Source organism: Microcaecilia unicolor, chromosome 6 (assembly GCF_901765095.1).
Source record: "Microcaecilia unicolor chromosome 6, aMicUni1.1, whole genome shotgun sequence".
NCBI lineage: Eukaryota > Metazoa > Chordata > Amphibia > Gymnophiona > Siphonopidae > Microcaecilia > Microcaecilia unicolor.
Window position 1 is genome coordinate 166673108 of NC_044036.1, and position 27802 is coordinate 166700909.

A 27802-nucleotide genomic window follows, 5' to 3' on the forward strand; every position below is an offset into this window, starting at 1 on the left:
TAAACTATTTAACAATGGGAAAACATTACCAGCCTGTATACTGTGAAATCTAGTAGACCGGGTGGTTAATTAATAAAATCCATTAAAGCTTGTGGTTAAGTGACAGCCCCTTGGTGATCTGCTTTTGCCCCCATTAGATACTATGGTTCATGGCTTAATATTTTGTGAGAATTATGCCTGCCAGACCACAGCTGTTGTGCAGTGATTCTGCCCTGTGTCTCTGCTCCTGATTATCTTCATCCTTTTCTCATTGTGGAGCAGTTTTTTGATTCTGCTCCCCTCCCCCTCATTTCTGCTCAAGGATGACTTAGGCAGGTGGTACAGATCCCCCATTGCTGGAGAAGGGCTAGAGGAAACATCTCCTCTGACTTTACTCTGAATCCGATCATGCCGCTTTTTTTAAAGGAGGTTGCCGATGCAGTTGTTGTTTTCCTCCCTCCCACCCTGAGTCTCTAGCACACCACTTCTGTGAAGGACATTAGCCCCAGTGGACACCAGACTTGAACATTGGTCTCTGAAACAGGTTGATCGTGGTGTGGCATTTAATAAAAGAGTGGTTCTTTATTCTCTTGTTATTGTGTCTGGAAGCACTGAAATTGCTTATCCTTTCGGTGGAGGGCTTCTGGTCTTCTTTGATTTTGTTTTTGGGTTTCTCCCTGTTGGAATGTAATTGTATTTTACATGCATTGCCTGTCACCTATTATTTCTCTGTGATTACTCTGTGACCTCTGATGTGAATTACTTAGAGAGGTCACACAGCTATGCAACTTCCTGTGGGGGATAGATGCAGCACATGCAGCACATGGAGCACATGGAGCTCATGATCTCTCCTAACCTGAGAGGATCTATGGTGGTGTGAGCATCCATTACCATCTAAGCACATGGAAGGAGCTGATAATACAAATGTATAGTAATATGTATATATAAGCCTGTCTGATTATAATCTAACTACAAACTGTGAGTAAACAGATGTTTTGTTACTTCAACTTTAAAGTGACTCATCAGTGAATTATTCAGGGGTGAATGAGAGAGAGATGAAGAAAGAAATTAACATTTCTAAAGCTGAAGCTGTGTGTACTAAAATCTGCTAATTATTTACTACAAATAATCCAACAAAAGGGTTATGGGCCCAGGAATTGAAAAAGAAGAGAAATATTACCAGGCAGAAAAAAAGGCCACATTTTTCTCTTAAGTTTTAAAGGAAAGATTCAGTCTGTCTCTCTCTCCCCCCACACAGCAGACAGAAGGCTAAGAAAATGGCTGAGGGAAGAAATTCACCATTGTTCTATTCTCTCAAGGTGCCTAGATTAACTGAGTTTAATTATCAGCAGTGGGAATTAAGATTCATATGTTTCCTTCGAGCAAAAAGATTAAATATATGCTTAGATCAAGACAGAACAGCTGAAAATATGGCTGAATGGGACAATGCAAACTATTATGTGAAGTGCATGCTTTTGGAAGCTCTCTCAGAGAAACAAGCCATATTAGTGGAGGGAAAAGATACACCAAAGGACATTTTATGTAAGCTGAGAACTATGTATGCAACTACATATGCAAAGCAGCAACCAATTTGGTTAGCAGAGTTGAATGAAACCAAATTAAGGGATAAAAGTAAATGTAATGATCACATTATGTATCTTATGTCTTCATTTCAAAAGCTAGAACTTTCTGGAATTCCCATGTGTGATGCATTGAAAAGAGCATTTCTTTTTACCTCACTATCAAAGAAGTTTGATGTTTTTAGGTCTGTAAATGAGGACATTGAAGGGCAATCTTTTGAACAGGCAACATCAAAACTAAGGCAGGAATGCATAATAAATGATTCTGAGGAGATGTGTTCTCAAAGTCAGTCAGAGAGAAATGAAACAAATTTCTTGGCAAAGAACAGAGGAAGGCGGAGCTATGGGAAAACTCCACCCAAGGGCAAGCTGATTTGCTACTCATGTGGAAAGGAGGGACATGTATCTAAATGGTGTAAGGAAACACAAAACACTCCCTCTAGCTCACCTAAGCCAATGGAACTAAAGAATTTTCAAACCAGGAAATGTATGAAGGACAAAGATAAACACAAGGGCTTTCTAATGGCAGAAAAATCTTTGACTATGGTAAATAATAATTCAAATGAAAGTACTTGGATTTTGGATTCAGGGAGTACATGCCATTTAACCAATTGTAAGGATTTCTTTCAGGAAATGTGTCCAGAGGAAGGTATTCTTAAAACTGCAAACGCAGGGACTGCTAAGATCCAAGCAAAAGGTATTGGATTCTTAAAATGCAAAGTGTCTAATGAAGTTAAAGAAATTCCTGTAAGTGATGTCTTGTATATTCCCCAAGCAGTTTGCAATATGCTTAGTGTATCTACATTAGATAAGAAGGGATTTGTGATTCATTTTGAAAACAGTAAGTGCACAATCTCTAAAAATGATGAAGTGTATGCTGAAGCTTTTATGCATAATGATGTTTATAAGCTGAACATTTCAGGTGAAGCCTCACATATGGCGCAAGTAAGGAAGAATGATGGTAAATGTAGTCTGGAAATCTGGCATCGCCGCCTGGGACATCGTGATTCTAAGGTGATCCAGGATCTTTACAGTAAGCAACTGGCCACCGGCATTCAGATAAGTGCAGATGCTGGTAAAATGGAGAAATGCATAGACTGTGTTACTCAAAAAGGTGTGAGACCCTCATTTCCTGCATACACAGGAAATAGGAGTAATAAAGTGCTGGACTTAATACACAGTGACTTATGTGGACCGTTTAATATCCCATCATTGGGAAATAACAGATTTGTGCTAATATTCTTGGATGATTTCTCTAGATACTGTGTGGCCTATTTGCTGAAAGAAAAAAGTCAAGTCACAGACATGCTGAAGAAATACGTAGCCATGGTGAGCAATAAATTTGAAAGAAAACCAAAGGTTCTTCAGACCGACAATGGTGGTGAGTTCACTTCACAAAGCATGCGCACATTTCTAGAACAAGAAGGCATTCAACATATCACAACAGTAGCTTATACACCAGAGCAAAATTCTGTTGCAGAGAGAAAATTTAGGTCACTTGTGGAAATGACCAGATGTATGCTGTCAGATAGCAATCTCCCTAAAAGACTATGGGGGGAAGCCATTCTCACAGCAGTGTACCTACAAAACAGAATGCCAACTAAAGGCGCTGAGCGCACACCACATGAGACATGGCATGGTAGGAAGCCAAACCTGTCACACATAAGAACATTTGGAAGTACAGCATATGCTCATGTACCAAAGCAAAGAAGGCATAAGCTGGATTCCACAACAGAAAGGGGCATTTTAGTTGGCTATGCTCCAGGACACAAAGGATATAGAATTTTGAATCTGAAAACTGGCATTGTTGGCATAAGACATGTTACATATTTTGATGAAAACAAAAGGGTTGATAAAGGCTGGATTATCCCAGATGAGCCTTATCATCCAGAATATGAAACTAGAACAATAATAGACATGCCAGTGTATATAAATGCCATACCAAGGCAGATGTCTGAAAGCAACTCATCTGTATCTAACGAGGAACAGGCAGAGGAAACAGACACAGAAAGGATCATTGAAGAAGACAGTACAGTTGGAGAAGGGGAATCAATTGGAGAAGAACTCTCAGATTTAGAGGATGCGGAAAGGTCAGACCAACCTGTTGTCAGACGCTCATCCAGGGAAAACAAAGGTGTTCCACCCCCAAGACTGTCTTACCTAACAAAGTCAGCAGAAGCTCAAGAGCCCTTAACATGGGATGAGATTGAGAAAATGCCAGCAGAAGAAGCTGCTGAATGGCATAAAGCTGCACAAGAAGAAATTGATGCATTGGATAAAAATAATACTTGGATTCTTACAAAATTACCTCCTGGCAAGAAAGCTATAGGATGCAAATGGGTATTCAAGTTAAAAAGGAATGCACAAGGAAAAGTGGAAAGGTATAAAGCCAGATTAGTGGCAAAGGGATATCTTCAAAAATATGGAGAAGATTTTGATGAAGTGTTTGCACCTGTAGTGAAACACACGACAATAAGAACACTTCTGAGCATTGCAGTCTCAAAAGGCATGCAAGTCAACCACATTGATGTGAAAACAGCGTTTCTTCACGGAGATATAACTGAAGACTTGTACATGGAACAGCCAACAGGTTTTCATAAATACAAAACAAAGACAGCTAGTGTGTAAATTAAACAAAGGTCTTTATGGATTAAAGCAAAGTGCAAAATGTTGGAATGACAAATTGGATGAAATATTGACAAATTTAGGATTTAAGCAAGGTGAAGCAGATAAATGCTTGTACACTAGGTGCACAAATGGACAATATGCATACATTTTAGCTTTTGTTGATGATCTGCTCATTGCAAGCGAAAGTGAGCAAGAGTACAAGGACATTGTAAAGTGTTTAAACCACAATGTTGAGATAAAAGAACTTGGTAATGTGTCATACTATCTTGGTATAGAAATTGAGAAACAAAATGATGGTTCTTATCTTCTAAGCCAGAAGCAGAAAATAAATGAGCTTATTGAAAGTTTAGGTATGCAAGATGCCCAAGTTGTAAGCACTCCCATGATCACTGATTTTCTGAAGGATGAAACAGTAAGAGAACCTTTACCAGATAACATCCAATATAGATCAGCCATAGGTAAGCTTTTATATCTAGCTACCACATACAGGGCTGATATAGCAAATGCAGTAGGAATTTTGAGCAGAAGGGTCAGCTCACCTACCAAATCAGATTGGACTGCAGTTAAAAGGATGGTAAGGTATTTAAAGGGTACCATTGATTGTAAATTAAAGATTTCAGCCAATAGTAATCCAAAACTAATATGTTACTGTGATTCAGATTGGGCAGGGGATCATTCTGATTATAAATCCACAAGTGGATATGTGTTTATGTATGGAAATGTACAAATTTCATGGGCCAGTCATAAACAAAGTATTGTGAGTTTGTCTTCTACAGAAGCTGAATATGTGGCCGTATCGGAAGCGTGCAGAGAACTGATGTGGATTGAAAAACTTTTGCTGGATTTTGGAATAGCTGAAAAGAGACCAATCCAGATAATGGAAGATAATCAGAGCTGCATCCGACTGTCACAGAATGACAAGGTTCAGTCACGCACCAAGCACATCGCAACGAAATACCACAACGTGCGAGAGTTGGCGAAAGAAGGGGTCATCAGTCTACACTATTGTCACACCAGTGAGATGACAGCTGACATCATGACCAAACCGTTACCCAGAGAACATTTTGTGAATCTGCGTATAAAGCTTGGACTTTGTATGAATAAATAATTGCATGACAGTTATGCATGAGAAGGGGTTTGTTGGAATGTAATTGTATTTTACATGCATTGCCTGTCACCTATTATTTCTCTGTGATTACTCTGTGACCTCTGATGTGAATTACTTAGAGAGGTCACACAGCTATGCAACTTCCTGTGGGGGATAGATGCAGCACATGCAGCACATGGAGCACATGGAGCTCATGATCTCTCCTAACCTGAGAGGATCTATGGTGGTGTGAGCATCCATTACCATGTATAATCTAACTACAAACTGTGAGTAAACAGATGTTTTGTTACTTCAACTTTAAAGTGACTCATCAGTGAATTATTCAGGGGTGAATGAGAGAGAGATGAAGAAAGAAATTAACATTTCTAAAGCTGAAGCTGTGTGTACTAAAATCTGCTAATTATTTACTACAAATAATCCAACACTCCCACCCTAAAAGGAACACTGCTTTGCTACATCCCATTAGTCTGGACTGGTCTGGTGGATGACGACGAAGGAAAAATTATGTATTACCTGATAACTTTCTTTCCTTTAATCCAACCAGACCAGTCAAGACACCCTCCCTTTCTGGTCCTTTAAGTTGCACCCCCTGCACAAGTGCACTTAGTTGCTCTTGTCATCACTGCAGCAATGAAAGTTTTGTCATCTTAAGATCCATCTTCTCTATGCCACCTTGCTATGCCAACTGCGTGTTCACCATGTCACCTTGCTTTGCCAACAGTATGTGGCTCCTGTTTCAGTTTGAACCTTGCCCACTTTCCCAATTCTGGGGTGGGTTATGCAGGTCAGAGAGTGCAAGCCAAGTGGCAAATCATCTCTTCCTGTTCCCCTGGGCGGGGTCTATGGATGGGCAAGAATACTGTCCCTTGTGGCAGTACAGGGCAGCATTGCTTAGCTAGTCAAAATACTGAGCATACCAGGCTACACAATACCCTTGAAGGGTGAATTACTTGGAACTGTTTTCTCTGTCTACTTCTACTGGTGGATGGACCCATTAGTCTGGACTGGTCTGGTTGGATTAAAGGAAAGAAAACTATCAGGTAAGACATAATTTTCCATAAAATGTTCTCAGTCAGCATTTATGCCTGCTTCTCAGCAGGCGTTAGTACCAGCAGCTTTTCTAGTTGCCTTTTCTGCAGCTTTTTCCCTAGTACTGTATAAAGATTCATAGGCTCCTGTGTGACTTTATACAGTAGACACCTGTATGATCTTTGCACATAGGTAGCCGGTGTTAACATGACCTAATAGTGACATAGTACATCAGTTTCATTATTAGATATCCTGTTTGTATACCATTGTTATCTGATGTCTAGTTGAGCATGTGAAACTCTGTTCTACACACTGTAGTTGCTTATAAAATTATCCCGGGCAATATCCAGAGCAGAAGTATGCGCACACTTTCACTTTGAAAATCTGAGAGCCTGCACAGAGAATTGTGCACATACCTTTTAACCATGTATGTGGTTATAAAATTACCCTATTGATTTAAAGTAGGTTTCTCAGCTAGTAAAAGAAACAAATCTTACAAGAAGTTTATTACTTTCCTGGGTACCTATTTGCATTCTGCTGTGGAGGCTAGGATGTAGACTGATGACTGGTGATTTGCAGCAATGTGTTAAAATGGCATTTAATTTTATGCCTTTGTATTTCATTATTGAAATTTGTAGGAGCTGCTTGGCACTGTGATTTGGGATCATCTGTGTCTAACTCCTGATTGCCTCTCACCATCAAATGGACCAGTGCCAAGGGCTTAAGATGCCCTTAAGTCAAGGAGATGTGTTTATCCATGCTTGGATTCTTTCTTATAATTTTTAGCTGACTTCTGCTTAAGTGGGATTGTTCTGGATACAGCAGATGGGAAGCTAGTGCAACGTTATGTATTTAGAAGGTGACATTTGGGTGACGAGGGGTATTAGAGGAAAGCACGTTTTAAGGTTTTTCCTGGAGGGAACAGATTTACTGACATCATTTTGGTGTGGGGTATTAATATTGAGATACAAATAATAGACATAGGGGCTCATTTTCGAAGGAGAAAAACGTTTTAAAAGTGGCATAAAGTAGCATTTAGACATTTTGCTTGTCAAAACGTTCAAATTGCTATTTTCAAAACTTATTTTGCAGATGTTTTGTCTGTGTATTTCATCTGCAGTGTGTCTAAATTCTAAATCACAAGGGGCGTGTTAGGGGTGGGATTAGGGCGTTCTAACACTTGGACATTTTTCTGCCATAATGGAACAAAACAAAAACATCCGGGACTAAAACTAAGACATTTTGAGCTACACCCTGTTTTAATAATGACTAAGCCACAAAAAAGTGCCCCTCCCACCCTCCAAAGATGTGAAAGGGACAGAACATACTAGCCTCTATGACAGCTTCAGATGTTTTGGCCAATCCTGTTAGAGCAGCAAGCAATCCCTGCTGAAGCAAAGCCTAGTGATCAGTGCATGGTGGAGAAGGGGACCCAGGCCCATAATCCACTCTGTTACACTTGTGGTGGAAAGTGTCAGCCCTCCAAAACCCACCAAAAAACCTACTGTACCCAATATAGGTAACACTTCAAGCAATAAGGACTATTCTAGTGGTGTATAGTTGGGTACAGTAAGTTTTTGGTGGGTTTTAGAGGGCTCCCCATACAATATACGAGGTAACAGATGTGTACCTGGGAGTTTTTATGTGAAGTCCACTACAATGCGCCCTAGGGTGTCCCATTGTTCTGCTGGGATGTCAGTGTGGCCAGTCTACTAAGAATTCTGGTCCCATGGCTTGATTTTGTGTGCTTTTCACTTGGACGTGGTTGTTGTTGTTTTTTCCAAAAATGGCCCAAAAAGATAAACACACAGTGCACAAAAACATCTAGCAAGTGGCCATTTTTGAAAATAAAAAAGGTAGAGGTTTTGCCGTTTCAAAAATCGCTATATTTGCTATTCAGATTCTGGACGTTTTGAACAAAATGTTCAAAGTCGGACTTTAGACATCATATCATGCCATATTTTGTATTGTTACTTGAATATTTTTACTGCTGTAATTGCCTATTGCTCATGTTCTATTCTTACTGTACACCGCCTTGAGTGAATTCCTTCAAAAAGGCGGTAAATAAATCCTAATAATAATAAATAAATATCGAAAATGCCCTTCATAGTATCAGAAGTGTTGCAGTCCAATGGAATTTTATCTAGCTGTTTTTGTTGGTGCTGCATTACATTGAAGAGTAATGACCTTCCTGTGGGGGGAATAAAAACCAATTAAGTTCTAATTTATGCGGCCTTCCTTCCCCCACCGCTGTACACGCTTATAGTCCCCGTGGGAGGATGGCCATGTCTGCCAGCCATTTTCAGCAATTCAGCAACTTGGCAAAGATCTCTTTACCTGCAAACCTAATTCCATCTCTTCTGATTCATCCTGATATACTGTGAGTTTGGTTTTTGTGAACAAAATAATCTGCTACTATTGAGCCCCTAGGTGGGTAACCCCACTATTAATAAATTCAACATTTTATTTCAGGTAGCAATGAACATTTTAAACAGTGGAAGGTTTAGTATGGGGAGTGCATCTGCTGGAATGATCAAAAAACTGATAGGTAAGTGCAATAGAGTTTACTGACATGTATATTTCGAAAAAGTATTTCTACGACTGTTACGAGATATTTCCATATAAAATGTGTGTGAGGAGTGACTAAAATTAGAAAACCTGAGAAAAAGCATGTGCAAAGAATTCTGGACTTGACGACATTTTGCCTAGTAGAAAATCTTTGTAAAGGACAAATCCTTGAGCTGTTCATTTTTTGGCAACTAAATTTGAGAAAAGTTCTGATTTCAGCCTCTACTCTTGTTTTTCTTACAAGTTTTTATATTAATCTTTTTTTTTTTTTACATTTGTACCCCGCGCTTTCCCACTCATAGCAGGTTCATTGCGGCTTACATATTATATACAGGTACTTATTTGTACCTGGGGCAATGGAGGGTTAAGTGACTTGCCCAGAATCACAAGGAGCTGCCTGTGCCTGCAGTGGGAATCGAACCCAATTCCCCAGGACCAAAGTCCACCACACTAACCACTAGGCCACTCCTCCATCTTGTTTCCATAGCTTAAGGGAACTGCTAAATGCTATTAGTACAGAGAGATTTTTCTGGAAAGCCTTCAGGCAAATACAAAAGAAGTAATTTTCAAACACTGTGAATACCAGTAAGTCAGATAACCATTGGATAAAGTGACATTGCCTTTTCCCAGTTTTGGTTTCCTGATTTATTGGTACCATTTGTGTGCGCTCATAATTTCTCCAATCAGCTCCTTTTTGCTTTGATCCTGGCAACCTGGGCTCGATTCCCACTGCAGCTCCTTGTGACCTTGGGCAAGTCACTTAACCCTCCGTTGCCCCAAGTACAAAAACTTAGATTGTGAGCCCTCTAGGGACAGAGAAAGTACTTGCATATACTGTGTGCAGCGCTGCATACATCTAGTAGCGCTACAGAAATGATTAGTAGTACTATTATAGTCTAGCCTTGTTATGTTGAGCTAAACCAGCACTTGCTCTTCGTCTTCATTTCTATGCATCAGCTAAGACATATGTCTCCATGTTGATATTGTTATAATAAGAAAATGTTTTTGCTTTTCCCTTTGTGGGTAGCTGGTCCTGGAGTCTAAGGCTGAGAGCTTATTGTCAGGTGGGATTTTATGGTTCACAAAGCAGTTGTATCTGCACTTTAAAAAAAATCAAACTGACAAAAGGCCTCTAGTTCTAAAATCAAATATACTGATTTTTTTAAGCCTACAAGAATTGATCTCTTTTAGCAGATCAAACAACATTATTGTATTTAGATCATTTGATGCTTTGTGGATGATCTCAAGATACAAGGTCATATAAACTGGCTATTGCTGGCATAAATTCAAATGAAGGGGCCCCCAAGTAACAATCCAGGTCTTCTTCAGATTTCTGGACTTTTTTTCCTTGGACTTCTTGCACTGCAGGGGCTACTTAGATGATATTTACACCACTGACTGGAATGTTATAAACCTGTGACTTCACTGCATTATATTTGCAACTTGATCGCACATGCACGATGAAGCAGAATAAAAAGCTTTACTGTGCACTAAAGTGCTGCCTTTTTATATACAGGTTCATGCACGTAACTCGAGTATAGAAGACAATATCCAGCCATGGGCTTTTTTCCCCCTGGATACACCTAGTCAGTTGGGTAGTCATGAGATCCACAATGAATATGCATGAGAGAAATTTGCATACAGTGGAGGCAGTGCAGGCACATTTCTCTCATGCATATTGATTGTGGATATCATGAATACCAAACTGGCCTGGTGTGTCCCAAGGTCTGGGTTGAGACAAAGAAAAGGAAGAAAGCATTTAGTAATTCAAGCCCTATCTGGTTTAAAGTCAAAGTACCAGCTAGAGTCAGCAAAATATCAGCCTGTCTATTTGACTCTATATTTAATTTTCATAGCTAAATATAGCATACAGTGGGGACATTTTATATCTAATTTCAGGCAAGTCTCTTTAAAAAGACACAAAAAAAAAAATCCACCGCAGCACTCCAATTTACTTAGCTTCAGAGCTGTGGCTGATAGGTCTTGTTAAAATTTTGCAACACTTATGCCTGTCAATGAAGATAAAACACACAGAAAATGTGCCAGCTTTTTCTTAAGATATTACAAACTTACGCCTATCTTTACTAAGGTGCAGTATAGGCGCATTAGCATTGTTTATGCACCTTAAACACTAACGCGCCCATAGAAATGTATAGGCGTGTTAGCGTTTAACGTGCCTTAACTTTAAAGGCACGTTAAAAACGCTGACGCACCTTAGTAAACATACCCCTTGCAATAATTTGAAAAATGTATTTGTGAATGCTACTTTTAAAAAGCATTTCAGCTTACCTTCATTTTGGATTTGTAGAGAATTTTATGGCCAAGTAAAGAGGTGAAATTACATGAAAGCTGCTGAGATTTTTGTTCTGTTTAGCAGGGTAGCTTCCATATATTCTGCAGGTGAACATGTTGTCCATGTGTTGCAACATAAGCAACCTATAAAAACTAGAAGGATTCCTTTGGGACTTGCAAAGCTGGAAATAAAGAAATGTTTCAAACCACTACTGAGATTCTTTTGGGCTGCAGAGGAAAAAAAAAATCTTTAACAAAATTTGACACTTTAAAGTAAAAGGTCATTGCTTTTAACAATCCTAATCCTTACACTATTGGTGTCAAATGCTGAGAGGCACTTTTCATCAAACTTAAAGAAAGTTTGGACAGATAAGAGGAAAGTGATACAATCCATCACATTTACAGAGAGGTGAAAGAAATGCTCCCAAGTGTTGATACAACTATTTGAAATAGCTCATAAACCATCAATGATACCTTTGGGGAAGCATAAAGGTATTTTTTTCACATTTTATTTCACTACGATATCACAGAAGAAGAATATTTTGTTAAATAGAGCTTCTGCTTTTCTTCTTTTCATTCTTTCAGAATTGACAGCAGAACATGCTTGCACCAGAAAACAATTCAATAAGAGGCTAAGTGAATTTGAGTTAATTCAGGTAAACATGGAGTTATATGGTATTCAAGTGATTCCTCACTTATGCTAGATTCAGTAAATCGAGCTGAAAAATCGACATGGAAAAAATGCACTATTCTATAAAGGGCATTTATAGAATAGCGCCTAATCTGCACCTAACAAGGCGTCTGCATTTACGCCTGCTGAAACCAGATGTAAATGCCGACGCCTAAATTAGATGTGGATCGGGTGTATTCTATTAAAAAAATACACACTCCCTTAAAATTAAGTGCTGTAGGAATTACATGCACATCGTTACAGATTACAATAATGCATGTAACTCCCAAGTAAGGCCATTTAACGCCAATAATTGGCTGCTAACAGCCAGTTATTGGTTCTGATTGGCTTATTAATCAATTAAGTTGCATGTGCAACCTTAGTCACTTTCCAGCTTATTTTCGAAGGAGAAGGGTGCCTATCTTCCGACACAAATCGGGAGATGAGCGCCCTTCTCCTAAGGGCGGCCAAATCGGTATAATCGAAAGCTGATTTTGGCCAGCCTCAACTGCTTTCTGTCGCGGGGACGGCCAAAGTTCAATTATGCCCCTCTATGTATAGCATCCTTGCGTTAATACTGAATTTGCTTGGAAACAGTGATCATATGTGTCAATTTAAAATTGTCATTGTGCAGACTTTTATTGTGTTGGGTAATTTTGTGAGGCATTTTTATATGCATATACTATCATATATGTGGAAATGTCTTTCTAAAATTATCCCCATTGTTAGTAGGCTCCATTAAGAATAATAGGATTTGGTTATTTAACGTGCGCTCAATAGCACTTGCTTATGATAACGTGTAAGTATTGCATATTAATATGCAATACTTTTCAAATCAGGTGCTATCCCTTTAAGATTCCATAGACCCATCGGAGTGGGAAAGCACTTGATTGGCTGATAAATAAGGACGGCCTTTTAAAAATGGGTAGGCGCCATTTTGCAGTCAGTTGTCATTAGGCAGAAGGAGAACGAAGTCACTCGCTCAAAGGTAAATCTATAACCATGAGCTTTAAGAAGATGATTCCATGAAATCCTGGATTTTACTCATAGACTCTGTTTTGGATGACAACAGTATTAGAAACTAGCAATGAAAAATATACAAAAAAATAGAAGATTCATAGGAGGTTTTTTAGACCTATGAGGAGGTTCGCCCAGCCACTGTGGTATAATACAAACTCCACAGGCTGAGCTTATGAGGTCTTTTCCTCCTTCACTACACTAAACTTGTTTGTGTAGTACACAGAGTAAAAACACATTAGCTGGCTTACAAACATTGAATATATTCTATTGAGCACAGCGGCCTGATAAGTTAGCAATTATATTAATATGTAAACAAGTTATTAAATGAGGCCAAAAGTATATTGCTATAATGGTCTTTGAGATAAGAGTATACTAATCAGCATTATACTAATTAGTATTTTACTAATACTAAGCAGTAAAAACTACGCTCGACCATCTAGACTCCCGGAAAGCACTAAAGACAGACCTGTTCAGAAGAGCATACCCCACCGTCCCAACATAAAATACCTGGACACCTACGTCACAATGAAACCAAAGGCCTTAATGAACATTATCTGACTCTTCCTCCCTTCTCCTTCTCTAAGGCCCCCCAATCCAACCTACCATATATGTACCTCATTCCACCACAATATCACTTTGTATTATTCATACCATGTATTTGTTCATACATTGAGCCTGCAAATAGGTGGGAAAATGTGGGATACAAATGTAACAAATAAATAAAATAATCTTGTAAAGCTGAATATTTCAAAATTTGTAAAAACCCCGTGTACTAATCACAATTGACACAATTGGAAAAGGCATCAGAGACTGTTCTAGAGATGTGGGATTCTGTTCAGTTTTCCATAAAAAATGATTCACAAGGCTCATCCTACCAATTTAGTATGTCAACTATTACTATCTACCATAATGTGAGGGCCATCTAGATTCCATACTTTCAAGCAGAGTTTATTGGCAGCAATTTTGTTTCTAAATATCTGAAGAATCTCATTGATGCCTTTGATATTTAATTCTGTATCTGCATCATGGGGAAAGATAAAAAGAATATAATCTGTATAAGCATGAAAACACAGACAAAGCATCTACAGTCTTTGGTAGATATTAAAAAAAAAAAAATCAGAGAAGGTAAAACCGATCCCTCCAGAAGCCCTAAAGTTGTAAGATATTCAAGATGTTGCAGTCTTGTCACTGCTAATTTGTACTATATGTCTGTTAATCCTGTCACTTTTTTGTTAGATTTTCTTATTACTGTTCCTTGGCAGGATAAGTTTGCTTTCATGGCTCAGAAAGCTTATGTAATGGAGAGCATGGCCTACCTCACTGCAGGAATGATGGATCGACCAGGGCTGCCAGATTGCTCTGTCGAAGCAGCAATGGTTAAGGTAATATAAGTGGTGTTGAACAGTGAGGTTTAACCCAAACAGTAGAAGGGAAATTGAACTTTCCATTATGTAGCTTCCCACTGTTCCAGAACCTGTGGGATAGTTGTGTCCATCAACCAGCAGGTGGCGATCTCTCTTGGCATCCAGGTGGATGGACTCATTTTTCAACCTCTAGTTCTGAGTGTTTTGCTCTGGTCCTGTTGGTCAGCTGGTCCCCAGTTGAGCTTTGCGGGTGGCTTGAGTCTGCAGAGTCATATCTGTAAGTCTTCAGATCACTGCCTCTGGTGCCCCGCAAATTTATTTCTTCCCTCCCTTCACCTCTCCCCTGTTTTCCTGTGGAGCTCTCCTTTTCCAGCACAACAACCTTAAAAAAAAAAAGGGGGGGGGAGAAGGAAAGAGGTTTGCTGAAGAGCATAAGACAGTGTCAAGCCTAAGCCTTTCTTGTCTGTGGTAAGACTTGTGGAGACTGTGAGCTTGGGGGGAGCAGCTGGCAGTGGTAAGTCCGCCTAAAGTTTGACTCAGAATTGCTTGGAGGGCTGCAAGTTCTACTTAGTGCAGAGGGGAGGGATCCTGACTCACCGCTTGGACAGTCAGGGTGAATGGCGACTCCCACAGAGGCAGTTAAGCGGTACATTTGAAAGTTTAGTTTCATGAAAGCTCAATAACTTGGGAATTGGCAATAAAATGAAACAAAATAATAAACTTGCAACAAAAATAATCACAAAACATATAAGATTTAGGAGAATAAGGACCTTGGCACAAAACCCCAAATAAGGGTTTCAAACAGGCTTTCTATCATTGGTCCTTAAACTCCTTAAACACTCATTGTACAATCATATGAAATTGTCCTCTGTGTACAAAAAATTTGACTTATCTTAATATCACTATCCATAAGCCAAGTTCCACTTCAGTTATCACATAAAATCTAAAAGGTCTTCATTTCACCATTACAGGCTGCTTCAATAGTGGGGGGAAGTTGTTGGAGCACATGGTGAATATATTTTGTCCCTGGTGAATAAATCGAGCAATTTGGCCTTCCTACATTAGTGTTAGCGTGTTAGATTCAGTCTGAATTCAATTGTTGACATGCATGGCCAATGTGTATGAAACTACCCTATTTTCTGTGAAATATACATGCAATACACTCTTGATCACAGTAGTGTTATTGTACATAAGTGCATAAGTGTTGCCAAGGTCCATCCAGCCCAGTATCCTGATTCCAACAGTGGCCAATCCAGATCACAAGTACCTGGCAAGATCCCAGAACAGTAAAACAGATTTTATGCTGCTTATCCTAGAAATATACAAAACACACAAATGGTAGAATTCTCAACAACAGTGCCAATAGTTGTTAATTAATTATGGGGAAATCTCATACAGTCACTAAGGCAACTATCTTGTCACCAATAAGGTGAGCCTTTGTTCCGTGACAGTTATAATCATCGACAGCCCCCAACCTTCCGTGCTGTGGTATAACGTGCAAGGATGTATATTGTTCTTTTTTTGTTTATTTTACTTTTTAATTCTTTTTTATAATTATTATAATCCTTATTGTCAACAACGTTTTGCACGTCTTCACATCTCTCATATACTCAGATAATATAGGTACTAGTGTATTATCATCCCTTAATAATGGAGGTGACTGAGTATCACTTATCTGTATGTTATCTCAGGTATGGATACGGTCCCGACAGGTGCCTGTTTCACATTTGCAGCTTTGTCAAGGGAAATCTAAGTGTACCTATGAAAGCAAAACAGAACACATTCAAACACTCCGTACATATTGTATATCAAATCCTTTAAATTAGGTATTTTTAAAAAAATTGGGGGGGGGGGGGGGGGGGGGGTTGGTTGTGGACATTAGTTATCAGATAACCTGAGGCATTGTTGACCAGAAAGTTTTGTAATAATAATGAAAGTTAACTGATCTACTGATAATTTATGACAGGTGTTCAGCTCAGAAGGTGCATGGCTTTGCGTGAGTGAGGCACTGCAAATTCTTGGAGGCCTGGGATATATGAAGGATTACCCATATGAACGATACCTCCGGGACTGCCGAATTCTTCTTATTTTTGAGGTAAATGCTAAATCACTTTTTTTTTTTATCCTGAAGGATGGAGCTTTGTAAAATGCAATACCTTTTTTAAGTTGTGTAGAATAGTTTGAAGATAAGCTTTTAAAACCACGTGAATCCCTCCTGCTGATGAGGCAGAGGTCATAGGTGTGGAGAAGTCCAGCATAGTAAGGACACCCTTACACTTCCTATTCCACGCATTTGTTGCATCACAATAGCATTACTTTAATGTGATCTATTAGAGTGTTGCTAAATCCAACTTAAAAAGATTACAAAATACGGTTGCTCACACTTTGTTGTGCCAAGAGGTGTGGCCTTCCCTCGCCTCATTGGTTACCCATTGAATTAGAATCAAATTGAAGATGTTGATGCTCTTTCAAAGCTTTTCACACCGGTGTTCCTAGCTACTTGGCTTCCCTCACAATCTCACATGTACCTACCTGTTCTCTACTTTCTCTCAACTACCACAGACCTGGTACTTCCCAGATCATCCCGTGCTCGTTGGGGAGTCTACCAGGCACAGTGTTTTCTTTTTCCTTGCTCCTTCGCTCTGGAATGCCTTACACATTCTCTGTGTGCGGAAACTTCCTACATCCGGTAATAATAAAAATCAAAACGTGTTAAGACTGACATGTTTTGTCCTTCTGTGTAACTGGTGGTTTTGTTGTAGGCAATAATGACTTGGGGACTCTGTTCCAGATTTTAAATTGAAAGTTGGTATGATTGTGTCTTTTCCTATTATTTTTATGGAGTTCTTTTTTATTCTGTTACTAGTAAAAAAGCCCCGTTTCTGATGCAAATGAAACGGGGGCTAGCAAGGTTTTCTTCTGTGTACATGTGGGAGTGTGTGTGTCCCTGCCCTCTGCCCTCTCTCCCTTTCCCTGTGCTGTCTGTCCCCTCCCCCCTCGGAGTCGAGTCCTTCAGTGTTAAGTTTCCTGCTGTGCTGTGTTTGTGTTACAGAGATAGTGAGGGCTTCTGCCCTCTGTCCCCTCCCCCCCCCCTCTGAGTCATTCACTGTTACAGAGAGAGCGATTTGGTTTCGTGCTTTGCTGTGTTTTCCTTCACTGTTTGTGTAACAGAGAGAGCGAGGGCAGGGCAGACACTCATGGGGAAACCAGATATCTCTCCCCCTTCACACTTCCGGCTGGAGGCTTCATTTAGAACGTTGGTGGTGCCTTTTATATATAGAGATTTTATATTGTAAACTTCTTTGGCTTCCAACTTGCAGGCAGTATATTAAGAGCTAATAAATGATGCACTATAATATCTTTGAATTGTTCTTCTGTTGCACTAATAAGAGTTTGAATTTGTTCTAGAACTCTACAGTTGACCAGGATGCAATAAAAACCCCAAAATAGTGTGGTGTCTATTACTTTCTCTATCCTAGGGCAATTGCAGGACTAAATGCTTTAGGCTTCCCCTTCTTTGAGTCTGTGCTTTCCTAATGAGACTGATTGAAAAGGGCATTGTGCCATCCACCTGGCTGCACCTTTGGTGATCATCCTGTTTGCCTTCCCCTTGCAACAGCCTTACTCCTTCCTTTCATTCGTGTTCAGCCAAAGAAACTGCAAGAGGTGGGTCCACAGCAACATAGGGTCTTTGAGAATGCTGAGGTATACAGGGAGATCCACAAACTCTGTGGGAGTGTTAGTGTACCTCAGGATGCCCTTAAAGTGTTTATTGTCCAAATTCTGTGTAAGATAGTGAGGCCCTTCAACAGTCTCTCCAGGAATTTTGCTAGAAGGTATCCTCTGGGTTAGGCTCATTCCAAAGCTCTTCAGGAGATAAGTAATTCAGGAGAACACTCATGGTATTATCTGGTTCATGAAGCAAGTTACAGATAAGGGCACATCCTGGTAATGTTCAGGAGACTCCCAGCATTCCTCAGGAGATGGCGATCTTCCTTAAATTTGGTGAGAATACAAGATGGGTTCCTCAGTGCTAAGAAAAGCTTCACTAGGAGCAATACCTGGTTGCCCTGTAGGAATTTCTAAAGTAGTTTGGAGAAGGAAACACTTCCATATCTCGTGATTGGAGGTGTATTCTTTTGGACCCATGGAAACAAGGTTGTCCGTTGTGCGGTGATTGTGCTGTACTACTGGATTGTGGTGTGAAGTTGAAGACTTCCGTTTCTGACAGTAATAGAGCTAGCAGTGTTTCCTGAGAGGGTGCATCTAGTTCCTGTGCAAAGTAGTTGTTCAGCCCCCCTGGTTGCTGGGAACCTTATAACTCATGTGAGGCTTGCTGGGACTCTTGTCAAAAGACTGGGATATGCCACTGCTGTTCTGGTGCTTGGAAGATCATGTGTCACTCTGCTCACTTCTGTTATGTGTGTTAACGAGTGTTGTTTTTTTTTTTTTTTTTTTTTTTTTTGCAGGGTTTGCTTTTATGGCCAGTGGTTTCCCTTGCAGAACCATGACTATCTGTAAAACTAGTTAGGTTCAGTTCTGTTTACATTAAGACTCAGGAAAGTGCCTGTACCTGGGTTATGATGCTAGGCTATGTCAAATCCAAGAAGACAGGAGGAGCCTCCACGGAAAGTCAAAGCAAAACAGCAAAAGTAGAGGCTGACAAATGCGCAAACCAATAGGGAGATAATATAAAAAACCAGTTTATTCAGAATATTCATATCAAGGACCCGACACGGTCCGTGTTTCGGCGCCAAAGCGCCTGCCTCAGGGGTCACAATCAACTTTCTCTGAGAAGAAGCTGATAGGCTTGAATAATTCCTTTATGAATGCAAGTTAATCCACAGAGAGAACAAAAGAACAGCCAACCGATCAGCAAACACCATGTCCCTATTGGTTTGCACATTTGTCAGCCTCTACTTTTGCTGTTTTGCTAGGCTCTGTCAAACCATGACAGAATGGGGCAAAGAGAGTCTGACTGAGGAAGACAGCATCAAATCTATGCAGCCCTGAACTGGAGCCACTGCTGTTCCAGGTATGGAATGGGTAGGAGTCTATATATTTGGCCATGTGTGGCTATCCTGTCTGGTGCATTAGTGAAGCCCATGAAATGTTTTGTGGATTTTGATTGGCCTCTGGCTGTGCACACAGGTGCTTTTTGTCAAGCTTGTTAATGTTAAGCAGGCTTTTGGCTGTAGAAGCACATTTTTCCATCATGTACAAGGGTGCTTTTGTTGGAGACCCTTGCATTGTGTTTTGTTTTAAATTTTGTTTTACATGATTGTCCTGGTGATTCCTTGTAGGTGATTTGATGTTAATCCTTTTCTATTTTTTTTTTCCTGAGGTGAGCAGATGGTCATGTCTGGTAGGTCCATGATAGTGCAGGGAATCTTATGTATGCCCAGACAAGACTTAAGTATATTTCCTGGTCTCTGAGAGAGTGAAGTCTGTCCCTGCGCCATCTGACATCACCATTTTGTATGGCTGCATCTGTCCTGCTTATTGATAAAGCGAGAACGGCATTCCTTATCGTCCCACTAGATCAGTCCAGATACTTGGTTTGTGCTGTGTGGCCAACAGATAGAGATTGAGAACTTCTGAGCTGTAACATCATTTCTTAATAAACTTGTGCAAACCCCTGGCCAGTCAGTATTTAAATTTGGTTTTGTCTGCCTTAATTCATCCTGCTTTGAACCTCTTGATTCCACAACCTTAAAAGATATCACCCTTAAGACAGTTTTATCTTTTAGCCATTTGTTCAGCTAAGTGAATTTCAGCTTTGTCCTGTGGGGAATATTTTTTTGTTCTTTAGCAAGGATATGATTCTTAGATCAATTCCATCCATCCTGGCTAAAGTGGCTTCGTCCTTACATCTGAATCAAACTAGCTGTTTTTCAAGATCTTAAAAATGAGGGTAGTGCAGTTGCCTTGCTTAGATTGGATGTTGGATGCATGTTAAAGAAGTACATGATGAGTACGGAGGCAATAAGGAAATTGGATAATTTTTAAATTCTTTTTGAAGGCGCTTGCTAAAGGAAAGTGGCATCAAAACCAACAATCAATCTGCATATATTCTCTGTGGTCTTCAAGCTCCAGAAGTTTTGAACACTCATTTTACAAGGGGTCAATCTTCTTCTTTGATGGAGCACGCCTTAGTTTACCCCTCATGAAATTTGCAAAGCAGCAACCTGGAAATGTATGTATTCCTTTGTTACTAAGGATTGTATGTTCAGGTTCAAAGTGATGGCCCTTGGGTCCAGAGTGTTGGTGACAGGGATTTTAGTGTCCCACCCAATCATCTGGACTGGCTTGGTGGGATGATAAGGAAGAGTAAATTAGTTCTTACATGCCAATTTTCTTTGAGTCCCTCCAGACCAGACCAAAATTCACCCATGCTTCTTGCATCCGTTTTTTCTGTCTTCTGAAGCATAAATATTTGAATTTGCTTTCATTATTCTTGTTGGATCTTTAGTCTGGAGGGTTTTATCCTTTGTTATTTGTTCTCTGTTGAGTGTTCATTCGTTATTAGGGGAAGGTTTTTTTTTTTAATTGCTTTTCTCTGCTGCTTTCTTATGATAAATACTGATTGACTTGGGGATTGCACAGAGGTTCTTAAGTGATGACATTACAAATCAGAAGTTCTCAGTCTCTATCTGCTGGTAGGACAGCACAAACCCAAGCATCAGGACTAGTCTGGAGGGACTGAAGGAAAGAAAATTAGCAGGTAAGAGCTCATTTGTACTCCTTGGAGAAAAGATGAGGCTGGCAAAGGTAAAATGTACCATTATATTTAATTTTCAAATACATGCATGCATTATCTAACATGCAGTCAATCCAGCACATGCATTTTTATTAGGTGTAAACTTTAGCAAGTACAGTCAGAGGTACTTGAGTAATTTTTTCATTAAAAATTAGATATAAGGTATGCAGGTGCAAAACTGCCAACAAATCTTAATGATACTGCTATAATGGTGGGTTTGGCACGCAGCCTCTGAAAGAGGTAGCCAGGCTCGGGGAAGGGGGGAGAACTGTTGGAAGTGGGTAGGGGAACAGTGTGAATTTTCCAGAGTTAGGCTGTAGGGAGAAGTTGAGAAGGGAAGTGTGTGTGTGTGTGGGGGGGGGGGGGGGGAGTGAACAGTGATTTTGTTTTTATTTGGATAGTGAGGAGGTTGGGATAATGCTGGGGTGGGGTTTGGGACTGCTGGAGCGGCAGTGTCAGGGTACAAAACAGAGCACTTACAGTAGACTATGAAAAGGAAGGAGTAACCAAATATCCTCTACTGAATTTTAAATGTGTCACAGGCAGTAGTGGTCATTTGTATGCACTCTAACTACAGGCTAAACGTATTTATCTTTCCTTCAGGTCATCTCCTCTTTAGAGAGGAAAAGAAAGAATTTATTTTTCTTAAAAAGAGGTTCATTTTCCTAATAAAACTCCCTTAGTACTCCTGCATTTGTCTAAATCAAGATACTTTACTACCTGTGTCTTACTGTTCCTGTTGAGTACTGAATTACGTGGGGTAGTCTTCTGCAGGGCTCCTATTAAAATTAGCCCTGTATAGTCACACCTATATACATATGCTCCTCATCTGTGAAGGACTGCGCTGTAGGAGGCCTGAATCCATTCCAGTGCAGAGAACATGGCTTTTGGCAGGAGGCGCATACTTCTGGGGAAGATATACCTTTCGGTCTCAGATGTTTTGTTTTTTGTTTTGTTTTTGTTACATTTGTACCCCGCGCTTTCCCACTCATGGCAGGCTCAATGCGGCTTACATGTTCACTTGTGTTCTTGAATCATCTTTATTTTTTGTATTAGGTAGCAAATCAGATGATGCATTTGTTAGCATAAGATTTTTTTCATATCACGCTGTGTAATAAACTCTGCTGTGCACTTCTGAATAGACTTTCGTTGTTTAGGTGTCATTTACAATGGTCTCTGATTAAAGAGGGTCTAAATTATTAGAGAAATTAGACCAGTAATAGGAATATGTGGTCTTGAGTGGGCTTATTGATTAGTTTTCTTACACTATGAGATTCATGTGCATAATTTGTAAAGGAAATGCCATCTGTTGTCCATCAGTTAAAATGACCAGATTGAAAATGAGAAGTTAGAAGCAAGTAAAAACAAATCCGTCCTTCAAACACCTCATACCAAGCATTAAAAAATCTAAATTACCACCATGGGAAAATTAAACAAAGGAAAACATAAATTATTAACATTAGGGAAATAGGAAGAATTAAACAAGAATACACAATGCCTGGTTTCCGTCTTTGGTAGAGATATTCATAGGTACAGATATTCATATATGGTTATAAGCGCTGACTTTCTGCTATTTGAGCTGAATTTGTCTGTTTCTCTTTAAGAAAGAAGAGATTGTAAGTGTCAGGACATCAAAAGAGTGAGTAGAATGTCACAGGGTGTACTATATAAACCTGTGGCAGAAACTAGCTGAACAGTACAAAGTTATATACGAGGGGAAGGAATATTAATTGGGGGGGAGGGCAAACAGATAAGTATGCCAACAAAATTTATAAGGTTAGTTTCTGTACAAGAAACTAGGTTGAAAAAAGGTAGCTTTAATTTGCTCATTTGGACAAAATAACTAGTATTCACTTTTTTCATTCTAATTTAGATCTTGTTGAGGAGACACTGGCCTTTACGTTTGTTTTAAGGTTGTTTGTATTTATTCCTACATTAGATATATATAAGTAAATCATGTCTTTGACTCTTACAATTATTTTATTGATTTTGTTTTTATATGGGTCTCTGACAGCAGGGTATTTTACAATAAAAAGAAGTCGGACATTAAATGTACTGATGTACAGAACATTCATAATAACATAAGAGTAGCCATACTGGGTCATACCAATGGTCCATCTAGACCAGTATCCTGTTTTCCAATGGTGGCCAAGCCAGGTCACAAGTACTTGGCAGAAACCCAATTAGCAGCAACATTCCATGCTACCAATCCCGGGGCAAGCAGTTGCTTTCCCATGTCTGTCTCAATAGCAGACTATGGACTTTTCCTCTAGGAATTTGTCCAAACCTTTTTTAAACCCAGATACACTAACATAGTAAATAACGGCAGATAAAGACTTGAACGGTCCATCCAGTCTGCCCAACAAGATAAACTCATTTACATGGTATGTGATACTTTATATGTATACCCGAGTTGGATTTCTCCATTCCATTCTCAGGACACAGACTGTGGAAGTCTGCCCAGCACTGTTCTTGTACTAAAGGTTCTGAAGCTAACATCACAGCCCCTTAAAATTTACACTCCAGCCCATCCCTATCCAGTTAACGATCAGGGTGTAGACTGTAGAAGTCTGCCCAGCACTGGTTTTGCTTCCCAGTTACCGGCATTGTCACCCAATCTCCGCTAAGATTCCATAGATCCATTTCTTCTAAATGATCCATTCCTTCTAACTGCTGTAACTACATCCTCCGGCAAAGAGTTCTAGGCTTAATTATTCGTTGAGTATTTCCATGTAACTTTTTGTACTTTTGGAACAAGTAAAAAATTGATTTGCTTCTACTCATTCTACATCACTCAGGATTTTGTAGACCTCAATCGTATCTCCCTTCATCCTTCTCTTTTCCAAGCTGAAGAGTCCTAACCTCTTTAAGCTTTCCTCATACGAGAGGCGTTCCGTCCCCTTTATCATTTTGGTCACTCTTCTTTGAACCTTTTCTAATTCCGCTGTATCTTTTTTGAGACAGAGCAACCAGAACTGAATGCAATACTCAAGGTTGTCAGATAAGGCATTTTGAAATAAATGGGTTTACAGCTGTGTCCAAAGGTAGAAAGAAAAGTGGTATCTTGCTTAAGTAGAAAGCTTGGAAGTACAAAGTTGTTTTGCCTACTGCAAAGGGTAGAGATAAGAGTGCTGATTGTGAGTGGTGAGAACGAGATGATGTGCGACAGAAGAGCCGAAATGTGGTTGGGAGCATTGAATGCACTTATGTGTGACTGTCAGGAGTTTAAATATGACATGGTAACAGGGAGCCAATGTACAGCTGAGAGCAGAGGACTAATGTGAGAACAGCATGGAAGGCAGAAGAAGAGTAAGCAGCAGAGATTTGAAGAAGTTGTAACAGATGGAGTGCAGAGTCTAAAAGACCAAGAAGAACACTTTTATAAGATCCCAACCAGGAGAACAAATGTGATTCATTTTTGAAACCCATGCTCTTCTCTGAGAAGAGCAAATGTAATTAAAATATTGTACAGTTGACTGCAGAGAAGTATAAAAGATTGAAATATGGAAGTGGTGTGTGTTCCCCCATTCAAGGCATGAATTTGTTATCCTGAGTTCCAGAACAAGGTCTTGTATGTCATGGAGTAAAACCAGATTGGAACAGCCTGACCAGCAAAAATGGGGCCTCTTGGCAATATTAAACATTGATCATCTGTAATTTTGTGTTACAGGGTACAAATGAAATTCTTCGCATGTATATCGCTTTGACAGGAATGCAGCATGCAGGAAAAATCTTGACAGGAAAAATAAAGTAAGTTTAATTTTAAGTGCTGCTGTTTTAAATTCCTGTATTCTGTAAGAAAATGATGTAACATTAATTGGAATCTACAGAGACTTTAACCTTTTTTATCATGTTTTAATTTATTGGTAAATATGAATTGGTTGAAGACTGGATGCGGATTATGCAGCTGGGCAGTAACTCAGAAATAATGGGCCACTGACTCTGTATAAAAGACACATTTGGAAATGGAAATCCATACCTTGCAAATACTGTACACCTTCATTACTAGGAAGGAGAGTTACAGAAGGAAAAAAAAATCCTAGCCAACAGCTAGAAATAAGTGTTCTGATAGAAGGCCTTACTTAGTTTGCTTTCATTCAGACGCATCTCCAATGAACTTTACTGTTGTAATCCTTGTTAAACATATATGGCCGCCACCTCAGATGTGGATGGCTGGCATTTCCAATGTACTCAAAGAATTGGCGTTACTGATGAAAACTTATTCAGACACCTGTAGTATGAAATCTAAACCTTCTCCCAGGTATCCAGCCACATATATACAAAATGCAACTTAGAGGATTTTTTAGAAAACCATTCAATAATATTTTATTCCTTTCACCAATTGACCTCCGCGATGTTCATTGCCAACAATAACTGTTTCATATGGCAATGTTAACAACATCCATCATCTTCATAGGTCAGCTAAAGCATATTTTAGCTTTCATGATCATTTTATAACTTAATTATTTAACTTATCTTTTTTAATTTTGTTTGTCATCGGACCCAGGGGTTATGTTGTCCGACATATGTTTCACAAGAGCAGAGCTGGCGCTAAAAAATGTTCTCAGGGGGATTGTACTTGAGGCAGCTCAAGTTTGAGCGAAACATATGTCGGACAACATAACCCCTGGGTCCGATGACAAACAAAATTAAAAAAGATAAGTTAAATAATTAAGTTATAAAATGATCATGAAAGCTAAAATATGCTTTAGCTGACCTATGAAGATGATGGATGTTGTTAACATTGCCATATGAAACAGTTGTTGTTGGCAATGAACATCGCTGAGGTCAATTGGTGAAAGGAATAAAATATTATTGAATGGTTTTCTAAAAAATCCTCTATCTAAGTTGCATTTTGTATATATGTGGCTGGATACCTGGGAGAAGGTTTGGCATTTCCAATGGCCAGTCTGCATAAACGTTTGCAAAGAAGTTACCATAGGTCACACAGACATAGTATTATACTCCCCCCCCTCCCCCCCCCAAAAAAAACAAACAAACTCTTCTACTGCTGTTATGAGCTGAAGTGTCCCTCTGTGCAGATTCTATTTTGTAAAATCTGCTTTCCATGGGGAGGGGGGTGTGGTATTTGCAGATGTTGCTCTAGAGTCTGTCTTTTGCTTCATTTCATGACCCTTAGCTCTATAGCTTCCTTTCATTTTGAAAAGAGTTGGGTTTTATTGTGCATTAATATTTTTCAAGTATTTGAATGTTGGAATAATCTCTCTACTCTTTCTTCATCTAAGTTGAATAAAGGATTTACGGTTACTAAGATATACCTATTAGATGTTCAACATTCATGTTTGTATGTAAGCTTTTGCTGTGTTTTATTTTGTACACTTTTATAATGTATGTTGATTTGTTTGCCGCCAAGTACTTTGGAATTGTGCAACAAATAAATAAATAAATGTGTCTTTTGGTGCAGTCCATTCATCATTTTGGTTCCTCATTTTTCTGGACTGCATCTAACATTTTTATAGCCTTACTAATATATGGCCTCCCAAATAAGCATAGTATTTTATGTGCTGTCACACTAGTAACCTGCACAGGGGCACTGCCACCTCTTTTGACTGGTTCTGCTATGATTTGGATAAGATTTAGAACTTGTTTTCTTGTAAGGTGATTGTCTAACCTAAGTATTGCCGAATGGGGCTGATGGTAATTAATGGAGCTATATATTTAAGGTGACCAGTGAAAGAGGAAGTGCATTTCTTATGTAAAGTTTACAGAGAATCTTTGATTCTCTCTAACAGACTTCATTTGTCTTTTGTAATCCTTTAGAGAGTTGAAAAAAGGGAATGTTGGGGTCGTGGCTGAAATGTTTTTCAAGAAACTGCGTGACAGTGTGGGCAGAAAAGTGGATTTTGGATTGACGGGTGAAGAGGGTGTAGTTCATCCCAGCTTAGAGGTAAGCAGTGGACATTATTACTGGAAAGTGCACATTAAAGAAAGGAAATTCCTTTACCTTAAATATTCTTAAGATGAACTGAAGACATCTCCCCTCCGGATTCTATATAGGTCGCCCATCCCAGATGTGTACGCAAGCTAATTAGTCAATTAAGTGTTGACAATCAATTATTGGGGTTCATTGGAGTTGGCACTAGTTTGGATTTGCACACGCTCCTGCCCTGGTCCCTAATCTATAACATTGTTCCCAGGTCGGACCTGGCGTACCCCTTGCCAGTCAGGTTTCAGGACCTCCTACAATGAATATGCATGAGATTCATTTGCATACACTGCCACCATTGTATGAAAATCTCTTTCATGCAAACTCTTTGAGGATTTCCTGAAAACCCGACTGGCAGGGGGTACTCCATGACCGACTTGGCAAATACTGTTCTATAACGTATGTGCAACTCAAAATGGGGAGTGGCCATGGGAGGGGTGTGGGCACGTCAGTGTTTTGAATAGTGCAGTGTTATAGATTACTTAGATTTGTGCACCCAACGTCCATCAGTTGGGCACAAGGATTTACACCAGGCTTCAGCAGGTGTAAGTCTTCATGCCCAAAGTTGGGTATGGGAATCCGCTATAAGTGCATAAGTACATAAGTATTGCCATACTGGGACAGACCAAAGGTCCATCAAGCCCAGCGTCCTGTTTCCAACAGTGGCCAATCCAGGTCACAAATACCTGGCAAGATCCCCAAAAAGTGCAAAACATTTTATACTTCTTATCCCAGAAATAGTGGATTTTCCCCAAGTCCAATTATAATGGTCTATGGACTTTTCCTTTAGGAAGCCGTCCAAACCTTTTTTAAACTCTGCTAAGCTAACCGCCTTTACCACATTCTCTGGCAATGAA

The 27802-nt window shown here is 39.5% G+C and overlaps 1 protein-coding gene across 1 annotated transcript in view; it reads left to right on the forward strand.

Moving 5' to 3' along the window:
* Positions 1-27802, forward strand: part of ACAD9 (acyl-CoA dehydrogenase family member 9) — a 76112-nt gene that overhangs the window by 39884 nt on the left and 8426 nt on the right. Inside the window, exons 9-14 of the mRNA XM_030205762.1 lie at positions 8797-8872; positions 11770-11840; positions 14137-14256; positions 16205-16333; positions 24669-24748; positions 26780-26906. Coding sequence (XP_030061622.1) covers positions 8797-8872; positions 11770-11840; positions 14137-14256; positions 16205-16333; positions 24669-24748; positions 26780-26906 — 603 coding nt within the window. The remainder of the gene's footprint in view (positions 1-8796; positions 8873-11769; positions 11841-14136; positions 14257-16204; positions 16334-24668; positions 24749-26779; positions 26907-27802) is intronic.